Raw genomic sequence first — 16351 nt, forward strand, 5'->3', positions numbered from 1 at the left:
TTTGCAGACCCTGTCTGGGGCGTGTTTGTCTCCTTTGTGTGACGGCCCTGTCTCATTATCTGCAGACATTTTCGAAGCATGTCTATGTGTGAAGCAAACATGCGTCGAACATCCTTGAAGCGTGTCTGCACATGACTCTGTCACAATGCCTGCAGCGACCACGCGTGTCTTTTCCAATGATGGGAGAACGGCGGCAAACTGCATGCGCGCGATCCCTGTCGAATTCGGCCGAACCGGATTTTCCTTCTCTCGCGAGCCTGTTCAACATCTCCGTGGTTTGAAGCACAACCACGCAGGCCTTGGCCGTGAAGGTAAACATGACGTCACGAACGCGCTGGAGGCACCTGATCTCCTGTTGTATAGGATTTTTTTTTTTTGTCGCGTTTCTCCTTTTTTGTTGCACGGTACAATCCAATCAAAACTGGAACGTACAAATCTACTGGCACTGTGCCTCGTAAAATACTAACCGTTATGGATCCTGACATAAAATCCTGATCGCGGTGTCATGTTCCCTCGGTGTTCTTGTTGCTCAGACACTGTGTGCTGCTTGTATTCAAATTCGTTAATATGATGAATACAAATGTTTAAAAACTACGTACTCACAGTTGTGTTTTCTATGAAAATCATTTATTAAACATTTGACTAAGAACCCCGAGACTGGGACAAGAAGGGACGGACGAACGCAGAGTCTCAAACACAGCTAAAATTTAGCTCTGTTTGAGACTTTGCGATTGTCCGTCCCTTCACGCGTCCCAGTCTCGAGGTTTGTAGTCAAATGTTTAACCATCACCAGCTCACTTGCGCCCTAACCTTTTGTTCATTTATTAGTTTTTTTTTCTTCTTTTTTTTATTAATACTAATTTTAAATTGCCTTCACTAATTCAAATAAATATATAGCCTACTGGTGTAAGTAGTTATTTTGCCTTCGGTATTCAAACTACGTCACTTGTAATTAATCACAGCCTAATCGGATACCCCCGCTATATTTGAGAAGGGGAAAGGGCGCGGTCATGCAACTTAATTAAACGGTCTACAATTCTTCAAGATTTGTTTTGTTAGATACAAAAATTTTTGTGCATTTAATTTCTTCGGGCGAGAAAAGCTGCTTCCATGCTCGCACGCGCATGCAGGCATATATATAAAAAAAAAATTGTATTACTTAGGTTTGAAGCTTACCCCCCCCCCCCTGCCCCCCCCCCCCCCCCCCCGGTTATTTACTCGTATAAATACAAATCATGTTGCTAAAAAGACAAATAGCGCTCCTCGTAAACGACTGAGACGTGGGCTGGCGCGAGCTATACCGGTTGATAAGTAATAATATATAGAAATCATAACTAATATATAAATACAATTGGAGCTAGAAAGAGAACCATTTCTCCTGTACTTGAAACTTTTCGGGTGAGGTCAGTATTCCGACTATGCTTAATCGCCCCCTCTTGAGCGACTAACAGGGTTTCGGATAGCAGTTTAGTAACGTCGATTTGTTATTAACAATATGAAGTGAAAGGAAAAAAAAATCGTTTCATATATTTTTGAATGCAATCTAAAAACTAATCGTCTGCAATTTCTCCATGACAGTCCACAATCGAAATAACTTGTATATGCTACCAAATTAATGTAGCAGCCTTCAAACCCCATTACGGACAAGTGCAGCGTTTTGGGTGTACTCGAGCACGAAGACGTCTGTGCGTACTTTTGTTTTACAAAACTCCAGGCTACAACTTGAACAAGCAAGCATACAGGCGAACTACGACGGTTCCCAGCCGGTTTTCATTTTAATATTGGATTCAGGATCAGCGACGGTGTTTATGACGAGCGCACTCGAAATATATAACGTCTGCGTCCAGGCGTGCCGGCGTATTCACGACTCCAACTAACTATAGATGGCGCCACTCATTTTCCAAAATGTCGGTTATAGTGAAGGTCGGAGATGCGTGCCGCTGCTGGGCCTGCCTAGTGTGCTGGCTTCACTGAGCGACACAAATTATTTCTGGCAATACGAGGAAGCTAGAGTGTTATGAGCGCAGGTCACCCCTCTAACCCGAAAACAAGAACGGTGTTTAGCGTATTAATTACGGAAGGATGCGCGTTTTAGTTTTGGAGCGAAACCGAAACCAAACTCTATTTTGAATTTCATTTTTCGGTAGAGATCTTAATTTCGGATTCTTTCATAACTCAAGATGTGTCTCGCATCCTAAATATTTAGTTAGTGAAGTTGTTCGCAGAAACTTTATTTTGTGACATACGTGTTGCATCCAGGCTGATATTTCTAGTTGAAAAAATCAGTGCTGATATTTGTGCGTTCTCGCTGCCTTTTCTCGCTCAGATAATTGGCATAAAAAACAATGAACTGCAGGCCTTTTAATGAGTTTTTGGGTATTTATACGATTAATTGGTTTAACATTATTCCCACCACAAGAATAAGAATAAATCCAATTTTTACGATATGTTCACAAAACGTATAAATTAATAAACGCTGTTCTCACTGCAACAACGCAAAGACGAAATCCGAGTCAGACGGCTGAAGTGTGTGTGTGCTTTTTATAGCAACGCGTGACGTATATAGGACACACGTTCACACACGTGCAACCGAGTACGACCGAAAGAGATAAGACCGGTTTTTGAGCCTCTTGCGACGGCGTAGGACCTGCTCCGCAGCAGCGCATCTGGTCGTACACCGTCGCAAGAGGCTTAAAAACCGGCCTTGTCTCTCTCGGTCGTACTCGGTTGCAAGCGTGTGAACGGGCCTTTGAAGTCGCCTTCGTTGTGTGCCACAGCCGATTCAATCAAGGTCTGGTGATCCCGTTTTGTCTTCTTATGCTTTCGGCTCGTTTGTAAATGATTATACTTTAATTTGTTTTCAGGCTTTCCTAACTTTTAGTTGACGATTCGTGCGTGACGCGTAAACTTGTTCCGAAAATAGCGCCTGGCGAAGCGTTGGTTAGTGATAAAGCGCGAGACACATGCGCGAAAAAGCCATCCGATCCGACGTGCGAACCGCCGGAACGACGTCCGAGGGCGAGGGTTTTCGTCGCACCGGAGCGTCGGACGAGGCCTCCGTCCGGCGCCGGCGTGCGTCCAACTTGCCAGATATCGCCGCACGCACGGTCCGATTTTCGGAAGGCCGCAGTGGCCGCAGCCAATGAGCACGGATGGCGAAGGTCATGTTGTCAAGTGACTTTCGGACCGATCGGGCGAGGAGGCGCAATGTGGTTCGGGGAAGCGGATGTGGCGGTGCGCGGTGCGTCACGCGCGGCGAGTCGTGGTTGTGAAGGAAACGGACGCCATCGAGTTTTTCCGCGCGCACAAAACGAGCCGCTGATTTCGAGCGCCAAAGCAAGCCTGCCTTCTGGGACCGATCGAGCCCGTCGAAACCCGAATATACTCCGTTTCACCTTACGATGGACAGCAGCGGACGCTACGAGCCATTCCAATGTCATGTGAGCTTCGGGAGAGACGCAGTTATGTGCGCGGTACGTAGTCACGTGATTTTTACGCAGTGCTCGTTTCTCTGGGATGGCTCTAAGGTCCGCTGCGGTCCTTCGCGATTAAGTGATTTTGAGCAGAAAAACAGCCTCACGGAAAATCTTCACACACGCACACTTTAATAGAAGGTAATAAAAATATTATGTTTGTTTTAAAGTCAGAAAAACCAAGAAGGGCGAGGGAAGTATTTTAGTGTTCTAGGCTAGGTGGCGCGAGCTACCGCCCGTTATAAATATAGCCATTAGCATCCATCCATCCATTTAGTAGAGGGACACCCGAAACTGGGCGGAGCTGAACGGAGCGACGCAACGACGCGTCGGAAACCATGTGTCGCGAACCGTCCTGTGCGGCGATTCGGAGCAGCCATCTTCCCGACAGTTCGCACGCCGGATCGGACAGTTTTGACGCGCATGTGTCTCGCGCTTAAATGTAGTGGAACAAACGCAGACGAGATATTATCCGTTCGTGCTTCATCCTTGGCGTGGATTCGGCTGAGCTCGTATCGATGACGCATACTGTCAGAGTTCGGCGAGGGCTCGAACCATTATCCGCTTCGTGCCCAAGAAATGGCGAATGCCACTGTGGCTTGATGGGGTTACGAAAAAGTGTTCATTGTTCTGTCCCAGATCCGCATCGACCGAAAACCAGGAGACGGCGGGCTCCATGGCTGCCCTCTTCCTGGGCCTTGGCCTCATGCTGGGCTCAGTCTCTTCTTACGGGACCATCAAGCTCCTCTAGACACTGCATCGCATAACGGAATAAAGTTTCCGTCCGGAAACACTGACGACCGGCCGAGTGAGGCCGGGATATACTGCTTCTCGTGATTCAACTTATTTCTGCATGTGGCGAATGGTTTCGACACAGTTATGCTACAATATGAAGTGCACGGCTCTGTCTCGCGGCTTGTGAGGAGTAGCTATACGTTATATCCAATACCACCTCAAAGACACGGCCTGCTCAGCGGCAGACACGCTAAAGCTGGACAGAAGCGTGTGGCAGAATGGCAGACGTATGCATTATGCTGTCGCCGTCTGCTGGCTTCCTGCTCATAGTGAGACGCAGTGCGACTCTCGCGACTATGTGAAGAAAGGCAAGAGGCGCTGCATGAATCCACTAGCGATGACGTTAGAGCAGGAGAGGCTTGTCTTCTGTGGAAGGATACAAGTCAAGACTGTGCCAGGTACACATCACCACATTACAAGCCGTGGCATTGAATCGCTCCGCTGACCAACCAGGAAAAGCCGTAGGCATGAGTAATATGTGACGCTAACGGTATGTATCAATACACAACAGCCTCACTATACTCCGCGACAACTTTTCTTGGCAATGCAGTGGAAGGTACAGGCCCGCGTCCCCTCTCCCATTTTGAGTGAACGCAGGCTCTCCTCCTTCCCCATTTTCGGGGAGAGGAGGAGAGCCCGCGCACACTCAAAATGGGAGAGGGGACGCGGGCCTGTACCTTCCACTGCATTGCCAAGAAAAGTTGTCGCGGAATATAGCAGGCTCTTTGTGCATTGTGGAGGAACAGTGGCTGGTGGCAGAGGATGTTGGGGCTTCTGGCACATTCTTAGCATGTATCTGACGACAGGCGGTATTGCTCCCTCTCAGAAGTGGCGTACGGCGCCGTCAGAGACACAGGCACGAGGAAGTGGCTCAGAGAAGGGTATCTGTTTGCGTGACCCCACGGTCAAGACGGGCCTACAAGCATAGGTCTCAACCCAAAGCATTTTCTTTGCCCTAGCATTATTATTCATACTTCCTTATTGCCTGAACTGACCTTGGCTGTCCCATATCGACCAGCAGAAGTCCGTTCTAGTGCCTTGCACACATGCGAAAGTAAAGCTTGAGCCACCTGACTTGGCTTCCAGTTGCAATCAATGTTACAGAGCACAAAAGTTGTTAACGGGGTCAGTCTTTTTATTCTCTTTCCTCAGAAGGCTGACTCAGTCTTGTATACTACAACGATTTGTATTTACGAGGAGTCACACAGCACAAAAGTTGTTAAAGGGGTCAGTCCTTTCATTCTCCTTCCTCAGAAGGCTGATTCAATCTTGTATACTACAAAGATTTGTATTTACGAGAAGTCACACAGCACAAAAGTTGTTAACGGGGCTGATCAGTCCTTTTATTCTCTTTATTCAGAAGGTTGACTCAATCTTGTATACTACAAAGATTTGTATTTACGAGGAGTCACACAGCACAAAAGTTGTTAACGGGGCTGATCAGTCGTTTCATTCTCTTTCCTCAGAAGGTTGACTCAATCTTTTATACTACAAAGATTTGTATTTACGAGGAGTCACACAGCACAAAACTTGTTAACGGGGCTGATCAGTCGTTTCATTCTCTTTCCTCAGAAGGTTGACTCAATCTTTTATACTACAAAGATTTGTATTTACGAGGAGTCACACAGCACAAAAGTTGTTAACGGGGCTGATCAGTCGTTTCATTCTCTTTCCTCAGAAGGTTGACTCAATCTTGTATACTACAAAGATTTGTATTTACGAGGAGTCACACAGCACAAAAGTTGTTAACGGGGCTGATCAGTCCTTTTATTCTCTTTATTCAGAAGGTTGACTCAATCTTGTATACTACAAAGATTTGTATTTACGAGGAGTCACACAGCACAAAAGTTGTTAACGGGGCTGATCAGTCCTTTTATTCTCTTTATTCAGAAGGTTGACTCAATCTTGTATACTACAAAGATTTGTATTTACGAGGAGTCACACAGCACAAAAGTTGTTAACGGGGCTGATCAGTCGTTTCATTCTCTTTCCTCAGGAGGTTGACTCAATCTTTTATACTACAAAGATTTGTATTTACGAGGAGTCACACAGCACAAAAGTTGTTAACGGGGCTGATCAGTCGTTTCATTCTCTTTCCTCAGAAGGTTGACTCAATCTTTTATACTACAAAGATTTGTATTTACGAGGAGTCACACAGCACAAAAGTTGTTAACGGGGCTGATCAGTCGTTTCATTCTCTTTCCTCAGAAGGTTGACTCAATCTTGTATACTACAAAGATTTGTATTTACGAGGAGTCACACAGCACAAAAGTTGTTAACGGGGCTGATCAGTCGTTTCATTCTCTTTCCTCAGAAGGTTGACTCAATCTTTTATACTACAAAGATTTGTATTTACGAGGAGTCACACAGCACAAAAGTTGTTAACGGGGCTGATCAGTCGTTTCATTCTCTTTCCTCAGAAGGTTGACTCAATCTTGTATACTACAAAGATTTGTATTTACGAGGAGTCACACAGCACAAAAGTTGTTAACGGGGCTGATCAGTCCTTTTATTCTCTTTATTCAGAAGGTTGACTCAATCTTGTATACTACAAAGATTTGTATTTACGAGGAGTCACACAGCACAAAAGTTGTTAACGGGGCTGATCAGTCCTTTTATTCTCTTTATTCAGAAGGTTGACTCAATCTTGTATACTACAAAGATTTGTATTTACGAGGAGTCACACAGCACAAAAGTTGTTAACGGGGCTGATCAGTCGTTTCATTCTCTTTCCTCAGAAGGTTGACTCAATCTTTTATACTACAAAGATTTGTATTTACGAGGAGTCACACAGCACAAAAGTTGTTAACGGGGCTGATCAGTCGTTTCATTCTCTTTCCTCAGAAGGTTGACTCAATCTTGTATACTACAAAGATTTGTATTTACGAGGAGTCACACAGCACAAAAGTTGTTAACGGGGCTGATCAGTCGTTTCATTCTCTTTCCTCAGAAGGTTGACTCAATCTTTTATACTACAAAGATTTGTATTTACGAGGAGTCACACAGCACAAAAGTTGTTAACGGGGCTGATCAGTCGTTTCATTCTCTTTCCTCAGAAGGTTGACTCAATCTTGTATACTACAAAGATTTGTATTTACGAGGAGTCACACAGCACAAAAGTTGTTAACGGGGCTGATCAGTCGTTTCATTCTCTTTCCTCAGAAGGTTGACTCAATCTTTTATACTACAAAGATTTGTATTTACGAGGAGTCACACAGCACAAAAGTTGTTAACGGGGCTGATCAGTCGTTTCATTCTCTTTCCTCAGAAGGTTGACTCAATCTTGTATACTACAAAGATTTGTATTTACGAGGAGTCACACAGCACAAAAGTTGTTAACGGGGCTGATCAGTCGTTTCATTCTCTTTCCTCAGAAGGTTGACTCAATCTTTTATACTACAAAGATTTGTATTTACGAGGAGTCACACAGCACAAAAGTTGTTAACGGGGCTGATCAGTCGTTTCATTCTCTTTCCTCAGAAGGTTGACTCAATCTTGTATACTACAAAGATTTGTATTTACGAGGAGTCACACAGCACAAAAGTTGTTAACGGGGCTGATCAGTCGTTTCATTCTCTTTCCTCAGAAGGTTGACTCAATCTTTTATACTACAAAGATTTGTATTTACGAGGAACCCAAAAAGTTACGTCATCCTACATATTTTAGTATCAACAACATTGTCACTGCTTCGAACACTGCCAAACATGTGCACAAGTATGTAAAACAGGCTGTCAACGAGGAAGTTTTCGCTCGCGGTTTGAAATAAGAAAGAAAACGATTATTGTCCGTATTTCGAAGCAACATTTGTGCGGTTGCAATGACCGCACATACATATGGGCAAGAGGACATGGCAAATTGAGACACAATAGCAATCAACCAAACACACATTTTTCGTCGTCACCATACGCTCGCCCACCACAAAATACTAACAGGAAAAAATAATTTGCTACTTACAAGATTGGATTCGGTGCAGCAGTGATCGGCTAAACTTGCAGGTGTGCTATTGTTCTGGGGGTCTCCTCAAAAAGTGAATATTGTTCTTAGTCGCGCTCGATACCTGCGCAACACTGAAAATTAAGTTTGACTTACGTATCTTACGTACGTGCGGTAACCTTATTGGGTTGGCTCAATTACGGAAATGCTCATAGACGCTGCTTGCAGAGGCAGAACCCCCCTCACTCACCGCCGTTTGCCTCCCGTCGTTCGAAGCGCCATTGTTTTAGAGGCGGCCGTTGCAGTGACTATAGTTGGATGAGTGTACGCAATGCCGTGTGGCGAGGACCTGTAAAGCAATATCGTCGTGATCGTCGTCATCTCACACCTTTATCGCAATTTTGGAAACCATGAGAACGCGACGGACCGCTCATAACGGGAACAATTCTAGGTAAAGGGGTAAGTGTCCAAATCGGAGGGGGGAAAGAACGGCGCAGAAGAGGAAGCCAGCAGGACAACGTGTCTTTTCCGTCGTCAGAGAGCCAGCCGGAACAGTGGCACCACTATGTCTTCGATCGACAGGGTGCTCAAGCTGCTCGGTTACAGGCTCGACATGAGTCATGAAGGCCCGTTTTCGCGAAGACCGCCACCCGGCCAACATCGGCGCCACCAACTGGAGCTCATCCACGCGGGTGCTGGACTCCCTGCGTCACCGGCAATTCGGCCGGTTTGTCTGCAAGCTGGTCACGCAGGGAGCCCTCGCCAGGCGCTCGAGACTGGCCTTCTACAGTCAGCAGCCCATGGCAGCCCAGCGAAGATCACGTCGCAAAGGCCGCTGCTATGCCTGACGCTCATTGCCCTCTTCACCATCCCATCATCATCGTCAGCATTCACACAGTGAATTTGTACAATAGCTATTTACATATTTACATTGTAGCGCAAAGACAGAACGGGAAAGAGACAGACTCTATAGGAAATAGGAAAGAACGCTTCTTTCCTATTTCTCTCCTTTCTCTTTTGTCTTTGCGCTACATTGTAAATATGCAAAACCAACTAGCCCAACAGCTCATTTTGTACAATACCGTTTCATCATCGTGGTTTTATCTCAAACGGGCAGGCTAAAAGAATCTAATTTTTAATTCTGACGAAAAAAAATATATGTTTAAGGAGGGCATTTCCCAAATGAAGGAGGGCGCAAACCTCATGTTCCCCAGATTTGTAGTTCTCGAGTTACGAAGCGTAGAAGCCGCAGTGGCGGAAACTAGTGTCTTTGCCTGCCGTCGCCGGTCGCGTGTTCGACACCCTCTGCTGGTGCTAGTGTCTTTTCTACACACTTTTTTAACTTTTCCCCCTCATTTAATAGGTACTATAAAGATACCTCGACGAATTCAAATATCTTTAGGAATTTTATTGTTTTCTAAAAAAATGTCAAACTCGTCACTCAAGTCGATTTTGGGGGTAAATTTTCTTTCTTTAGCTCTATATGAAGCCCGACGCAAGCCCATTATACATATAATGATATCATGATTTGTTGACTAACCGCTCCGCTACCTTCACGTGAACGTTGTAAGAAAAAAGAAATGTTGAAAGTTAGAGATCGATTTTCTCAAAAACCCTATTTTTGTACATTTTTATTTCTTTAAATTCTTTTCGATATAACAGTCGACTACAAGAAAAAACAAGATATAGATGTAATACTTTGGTTGTATGTCCTCTATTTGAGCCGCAATCGCGTAAAATGTGTGCCCATTTGACTAAAATACAGCAACCTACCGGCATTGTGCGCCTCTACGATTTCGTAAATATTTTTTTTTTTATTTTTGCTTACGTTTTCAAGAAAAAAAAGGTAAAGTAGGCGAAATTGTGATATTCATTGTAATTTAAAAATAGAAATAAGAGAGAAACCGCATAAGCGCACTAAAAAACAATGAGTAACAAGTGTATACAAATCAAAAGGCAACGAACATGACAAAAATTGGTTCTATGGAGAACGGTTCAAAGTAAACGAGGGTGGCTACTCATTACCCAGTCTATTACAATCGAATAATAAATGCTCACACCATTCAAATCTTGTATATAAATCTTCGGGAAATATGCGCCGGGTTTCGTTATCCTCACATCTTGCTGATCGCCTATGGTTGACTGCACAGTTCGAGCATGTAGAAACGCGCGCGCAGAATCAGTAAAAGGCACAAAAACATCGATGGCACATTTTCCGAAGTCATTACATTTCTTTTTACTAGTTCAACGTAACTGTGAATCAGTTTTCATACTGTGTAAGAGCCACGCAGTCCACAGTAGCAGTTTTGAACATGCATCGGCACGCACTCACTGATGATTTTCTTAATTTCGGGACACAAAGCGGTATACGTGCACGCCTTGACACGTGTATGCAGCTACTCTGTGCTTTCGCAGATCTCTTCTGGGGCAACGTTCAAGGCGCCTTCCTCCAGTGTCTTTGTCCACACGTGTGAGCATCGGACGCGTCTTGGTGGGTTTACCTTCTCCCACACTTTTTTCTTGAGCTCCCGGAAACGCGTGAGCTTCTCTACAATCCCTTTGACTTTCGGTCTGAGTGCCTCAACGAAACTTTGCGCGTTCGTTATGGTCCTCATGGAGTACAATTCTTTAGTTTTCAAGTCATACAAGGATGCCAGGTGCTTGAGCACGCCGCCCACTCCATCATACGAGCTTTTCACGTGCCCTGATGCGGAGAATATCCACTTGGCGACGACATTCCTTTTTTTTTTTTTTTAATTCGTACAGCTGGTGCTTGTTTTTGAAGTGGCTTGGAGCACCGTCTGCGTGAAAATAGGCAATACTTCCTCCAGCCGCCTTTCGACGACGCTGAGCGCAAAGAGCGCATGGGACGAGTCATGGACGATGTTGTTGCTCACTATGTAGCCACGCAGGTAAAGATGGAAACCAACTTGCTCTTCCGCGCGCTGGATCACAACACTCCAATTTTCAGCAAAATTGAAGTGCAAGATGATGGCACGTTGACTTCGCATGCGCTTTCTCGAGCGGCTCTTCGCTAGGCGCGTCTGATGAAGAAGTGGAAAATTAATTTTTTTGCCCACTTTTGAAACTCGTTAAAAGAAATTCCGAACTTTTGCCGAACCTTCTTAAGATTCGTCAAAAATACATTGTTATCAGAGTTAGCGTTGATACTTAGTTATTTCTAGAGAAAATGGGCTTTTTTTTTTCTTAGCTTAAATGCAACATATATAATGCATATTAACACAGTTATTGCTAAGTAAGGTGTTATTCTACAATATTATTGTATCGGTGTTCTCGTGTGTTTACTGGCAATTTTAAAGTGACTTCTTGCAGAAGTGGCATGACAACGAGGTATGGTAGTAGCGGCCGCAGTTACGAATCAAGTTACTTGGGTTTCGGTTTTGAGGCCTCATCAGCGGAAGTCTGCAAGTGTGTGTACATTGTTGAAATAAAGGCAATAAAACTGAGCTTTTACGTACTCTGGGTGCCACAGTTTCGTGCGAAAACGAATGCAACGGTTGCTGAGCCTTCACCAGAAGAGATAACAATATTATTGTAAATATGCTTGTTTTTCGATTTGAGTCTCTTGATGTCGCCTTTGCATGAATGTGTGCTTCCCATATTCGCAATGTCTATTTTTTAACCTTTCAAATGCCGGTTTCTTGTGTTAGAATACACAAGAACGTTTAGGAAGATAGGAAAAGTTAGGAGTATCGAATGTACAACGTCGAGCATGATAGTTGTGTTTTTAATTTTATGCTGATACATGGAAACCACGAAATAACGAATTAAAAAGCAATATTATTTTATTTCGGAACAAACTACTTGTCAGCCGAAAACTAGATTCTTATATAATTGCGAAGAGTGCTTTAAAGTAATTGTCAGTAAAGCTTCAACTACCTCGTTGCATCACTGGAAAGGTCAAATAAAATCACGTTATCCAGAATGTACCGCAACATTTGTCACTTGCGCAGTAGACTGCGTAAACTGCTGGTCTATCTTCTGTTCTTGAGGACCCTCCACCTAACATAACTATGATGAGACATTCGGACCCTAATCCAGTGTAGTTTCACAGTGATTTACTATTTATCTTAGTTATCTTAGTAGAAGGTACAGTAAGCCTCCATGGAATGGGCAAAATCCCTTCCTTTGTCATCCGGGTTTTTACAAACCGAATAAAGCATTATTAATACTGAATAGATGGAAGAGACACTCAAAAAGGCTCACGAACGCACAGTTACCGTGTTGCCTACCCCACACCTCGCCGTAACCGCTGGTTGCACTACACTGTACGATGGTAACCGCACGACCGCACAGCGTCTACTAGCAATCCACGCCCCGTCGCGTTCTCGAGCGTGCGCAGATATTTGCCGAATCTTTGCGGAACTTTCCTTCTAAAGCTCAGCATGTGCCGAACTTCGCCGAATCTGAAGTTCGGCAGATTCGGTCCATCGCTAATTTTCAGCGCGCGCCAGGAGCATTGCCGTGCTCACGGTGGCCTGCAGTAACGCAATGCCAAAGCTGCCTATTAACGTCATCGGTGTGCTTATGGTTTTATTTATTGCCCTATTAAACCGAAATACGTTAATATGCCGTACATTTGTGTACCGTGTTATGTGCAACGTTGCGACCCGCCTCGCCAAAACTGCCCGTTAAAAGCTCTCGTCACGAACTGCGGGCTTATAGACGCACATAAAATGTTTCCAGCATTTCTTTATTTGCCTTTGAAGTTACCTAAGGCAAGTACGCGTTATATATATACATATATAGAGATTTAAATACCTGGAGCAAACTCATGTTCCTTGTAACGTCCTTAAAACGCGAGCCCATTCGGGGTGTGTATCGCTCGACATACAGTTGCGCGACCAGATTTCTCGTACTTAGGGCAAAAAATAGATTTTGTTTGTAGACCTTACGCTAGAGGTCTACACTACTAGCGGGAGTGTTTGCCGTCACGTTGAGCACAAATTGAGCTGCCGAGCAAAAGACCAAAAATCCGCAGCGTATGCGATATACGAAAAGCCTCTAATAAAATTAGACATTCCGGTCCCTTTGTGCAACGCTGTTCCGAGGCGGAAAACGATAATTCCTACTGAGTCATTCTATGTCAAACGTCCCATACGTTGCGCTCGACCCCTTCCGATTTCTAGAAAAAATTCACGGCCTTTTGCCGCAACGTCCGTAGCCATGCATGCCCTGAAATAGTTTTGGCGATTTTTTTTTTTTATGACGTGAGCGCGGTTTTATTTTTTAAAAACAGCGTGAAACTCGGCATCACTCTATAATTGATGAAAAATCTGCTTTTTAGTGAAACACCCAACGATTTTTTTTTAATGTGTACGGCTTTCGATTTACAATGGGGTTGGGCTTGTGAAGTTTTGTTTAATTTAAATAATTTTTAAAAAACAAACTTTTTTAAAATTTATTATTTTTGTTTATTTATTAAAAAAATATATAATCGCTCTCGGGACTTAATAGAACTTTTTACCGGCTGCCCTGCAGGTATATAATCTATAAAAAAAATGTTTAAAACCGCTCAATTAGATATCTCGCAGCAAACAAAAATCCTGAAGTAGCAAAAAAAGTGCATTTTTATGCCTAAACAGCCGTTTATTTCACTTCGAGGTGGTCCAAGTAAAAATACAAAATATGGTGTGTTTGGAAGAACAATCGATAATCTTTTGATTCTGGAAGTTCAATCCAAGTAATTTTGTTTAAAGCGAGAAAAAAGTTTTTGAAGTTGAACTCTCACACCACAACCCGGCGTCGCTTCCTATACTCCGTTTCACCTTCAGTCCGAGCGCAGCGGACACTAGGAGTAATCCCAGCCAATCCAGCGTGGAGAGAGTGTCATGTGACCTTGAGCTCCCTGTGTCCCTCTGCCCAACCGGCAGGTCACGCGATTTTCTCCCGGCGCTGGATCGGCTGGGATGGCCTGTGGCGTCCACTGCGCTCAGACTGAAGGTGGAACGGTGTATAACGCCTCTTCTCCGCACAGCACGCCACCTGCGACGATAGCTGACACGATTAGGTCCAAAGAAAGAACGGAGTTTTCCGCCTGTTCCCCTTGTCCGTCTTTGCGGCTGAAAGGGAAGAAACGGCGGGTACCGTGTAATAATCGGAGGTGCCGCCAGGGCGTAGCAATAGCAGGCCTGTTGTGCCCTTCGTACCCGAGGGCGGCTCGAAACGCGATGCCTAAACGACGGGCGGCATCAAGTGTCCAGGACTTCTCCATGCCACGTCAAAGGTCCCACGGCCACCTTCGATTCCTAAAATAAAGTTGAATGCTCTTCACCGTAACATTTGTGGTGCCTAACGCATTTTTTTGACGAAAAACAAATTTCATTGTGTGATGGCGGTTTGAAGTAGTAAAAGGGTGGAACTAGGAGTCATTCAATATTTCATGAAAAGTAAGATTTTTTACGGAACAATGGAATATTTTTGCCAAAAAACCATACGGTATTTGGATTGCTATGTAATAAGGATCATGGTCATGAAATTTGGTATGCTCGAAGCAGTTTTAAAAAATAAGGATATATGAGCATTTTAGCATATTTTTAGTTTTGTTACAAACTATGGCTTTGCTGCATGCGACTGTAAATACTCTTATTGACAGCCCTGTAGGTATACTGTACAAAAAAAAAGGTTTTAGTCCGTACAACTAAATATCTTGCAGAAAAAAAAACTAAATTTGTTCAAAATTGCGTTTTGCCGTTTAAAGAGCCGTCAAGCACGCCACCGTCGAGCCCGGCAAAGCGTGCGATAGTGTCACGGTGTGCGCACGCAAGTAGACCTCGAGTTGTCGGGTACATCTTGGTGGGAAAAGGATTTTTTTCTACTTCTATTGCTTTATGGCTTTTCCTATTTCTATCGTTTTGCGCGGCTATGTCCTCCTGTGGTCTTCCACTGTCTTGATATCAGCAAATGCTTAGTGCTGCCAGGTAAGAGCATCCACTAGTAAGCTAGCTGTTTCTTACGTACACATCGCAATCACCCTCTCTTCTCGACGTCAGGACAGATAGACAGCAACACAAAGGCCCCGTGAACGGGCATGCAATCTCAAACGGCGAGGCAATGTGGTGTTAACGAATGCGCGCAGTTGGAGGCTCATGCCTCGTTTGTGTTTAATTTCGGCTTTGAAACGGCAAATTCTTGCGTCGCTGGATAGTTCCGCTTTTCACCGCAGTATGCATGACAGCTAGATTTCGCGGCGATGTTATAGCGTTTCCCTTTTAGGAGAAGTCCACGTCAGCTGATGCCGCCCATATTAGGCATCGCGTTTCGAGCCGCCCTCGGGTACAAAGGGCACAACGGGCCTGCTATTGCTACGCGCTGGCGGCACCTCCGATTATTACACGATACCTGCCGTTTCTTCCCTTGCAGCCGAACAGACGGACAAGAGGAAGCGGCAGAAAACTCGGTTCCTTCTTTGGACCTAATCGTGTCAGGACTCAGCTATCGTCGCAGGTGGCGTGCTGTGCGGCGAAGACGCATTAAGAAGCGACGCCGGAATTCGGTGCGAGAGTTCAACTTCAAAATTGTTTTCTCGCTTTAAACAAAAATTACTTTGATTAAACTTTCAGAATAAAAAGATTATCAATGGTTCTTCCAAACACACCATATTTTGTATTTTACTTGGACCCCCTCAGGGTGCTATAAACGGCCGTTTATGCGTCAAAACGCACTTTTTTGCAACTTCAGGATTTTTGTTTACAGCGAGATACTTAATTGAGCGGTTTTAAACATTTTTATATAGATTATATACCTGCAGGGCAGCCGGTAAAAAGTTCTATTAAGCCCCGGTAGCAATTAAATATTTTTTGATAAAATAACATAAATGCAGAATTTTTTCATTTTTCTTAGTTTTTTTTTATTATTTAAATTAAACAAAACTTTACAAGCCCAACCGCATCGTAGGTCGAAAGCCACTTTAAGAAAAAATATTGTTGGGTGTTTCACTGAACAGCTGATTTTTCATCAATTATAGAGTGATGCCTAGTTTCACGCTGTTTTTTTTTTAAACTAAAACTGCGCTCACGTCATCTGCGCTCACGTCATCAAAAAAATTTTGTCGCCAAAAATATTTCAGGGCATGGCTACGGACATTGCAACAAAAAAACACAATTTCTTTTTTTTTTTTTTTTTTTTTT

General features: G+C 44.0%; 1 protein-coding gene across 2 annotated transcripts in view; it reads left to right on the top strand.

The window, feature by feature from the left end:
* The window catches only part of LOC8031802 (equilibrative nucleoside transporter 1), a 101915-nt gene extending 97622 nt beyond the window's left edge, over positions 1 to 4293 (top strand). For both annotated transcript variants that reach the window (XM_029986556.4, XM_029986557.4), the window contains one exon: positions 4113 to 4293. In XM_029986556.4, the coding sequence (XP_029842416.2) occupies positions 4113 to 4224 (112 nt within the window). In that variant the 3' untranslated portion in view covers positions 4225 to 4293. The remainder of the gene's footprint in view (positions 1 to 4112) is intronic.
* Positions 4294 to 16351: the final 12058 nt, after the last annotated feature.

The sequence above is a fragment of the Ixodes scapularis genome, unplaced genomic scaffold (genome assembly GCF_016920785.2).
Source record: "Ixodes scapularis isolate PalLabHiFi unplaced genomic scaffold, ASM1692078v2 PGA_scaffold10__122_contigs__length_95168666, whole genome shotgun sequence".
Taxonomy (NCBI): Eukaryota; Metazoa; Arthropoda; class Arachnida; order Ixodida; family Ixodidae; genus Ixodes; species Ixodes scapularis.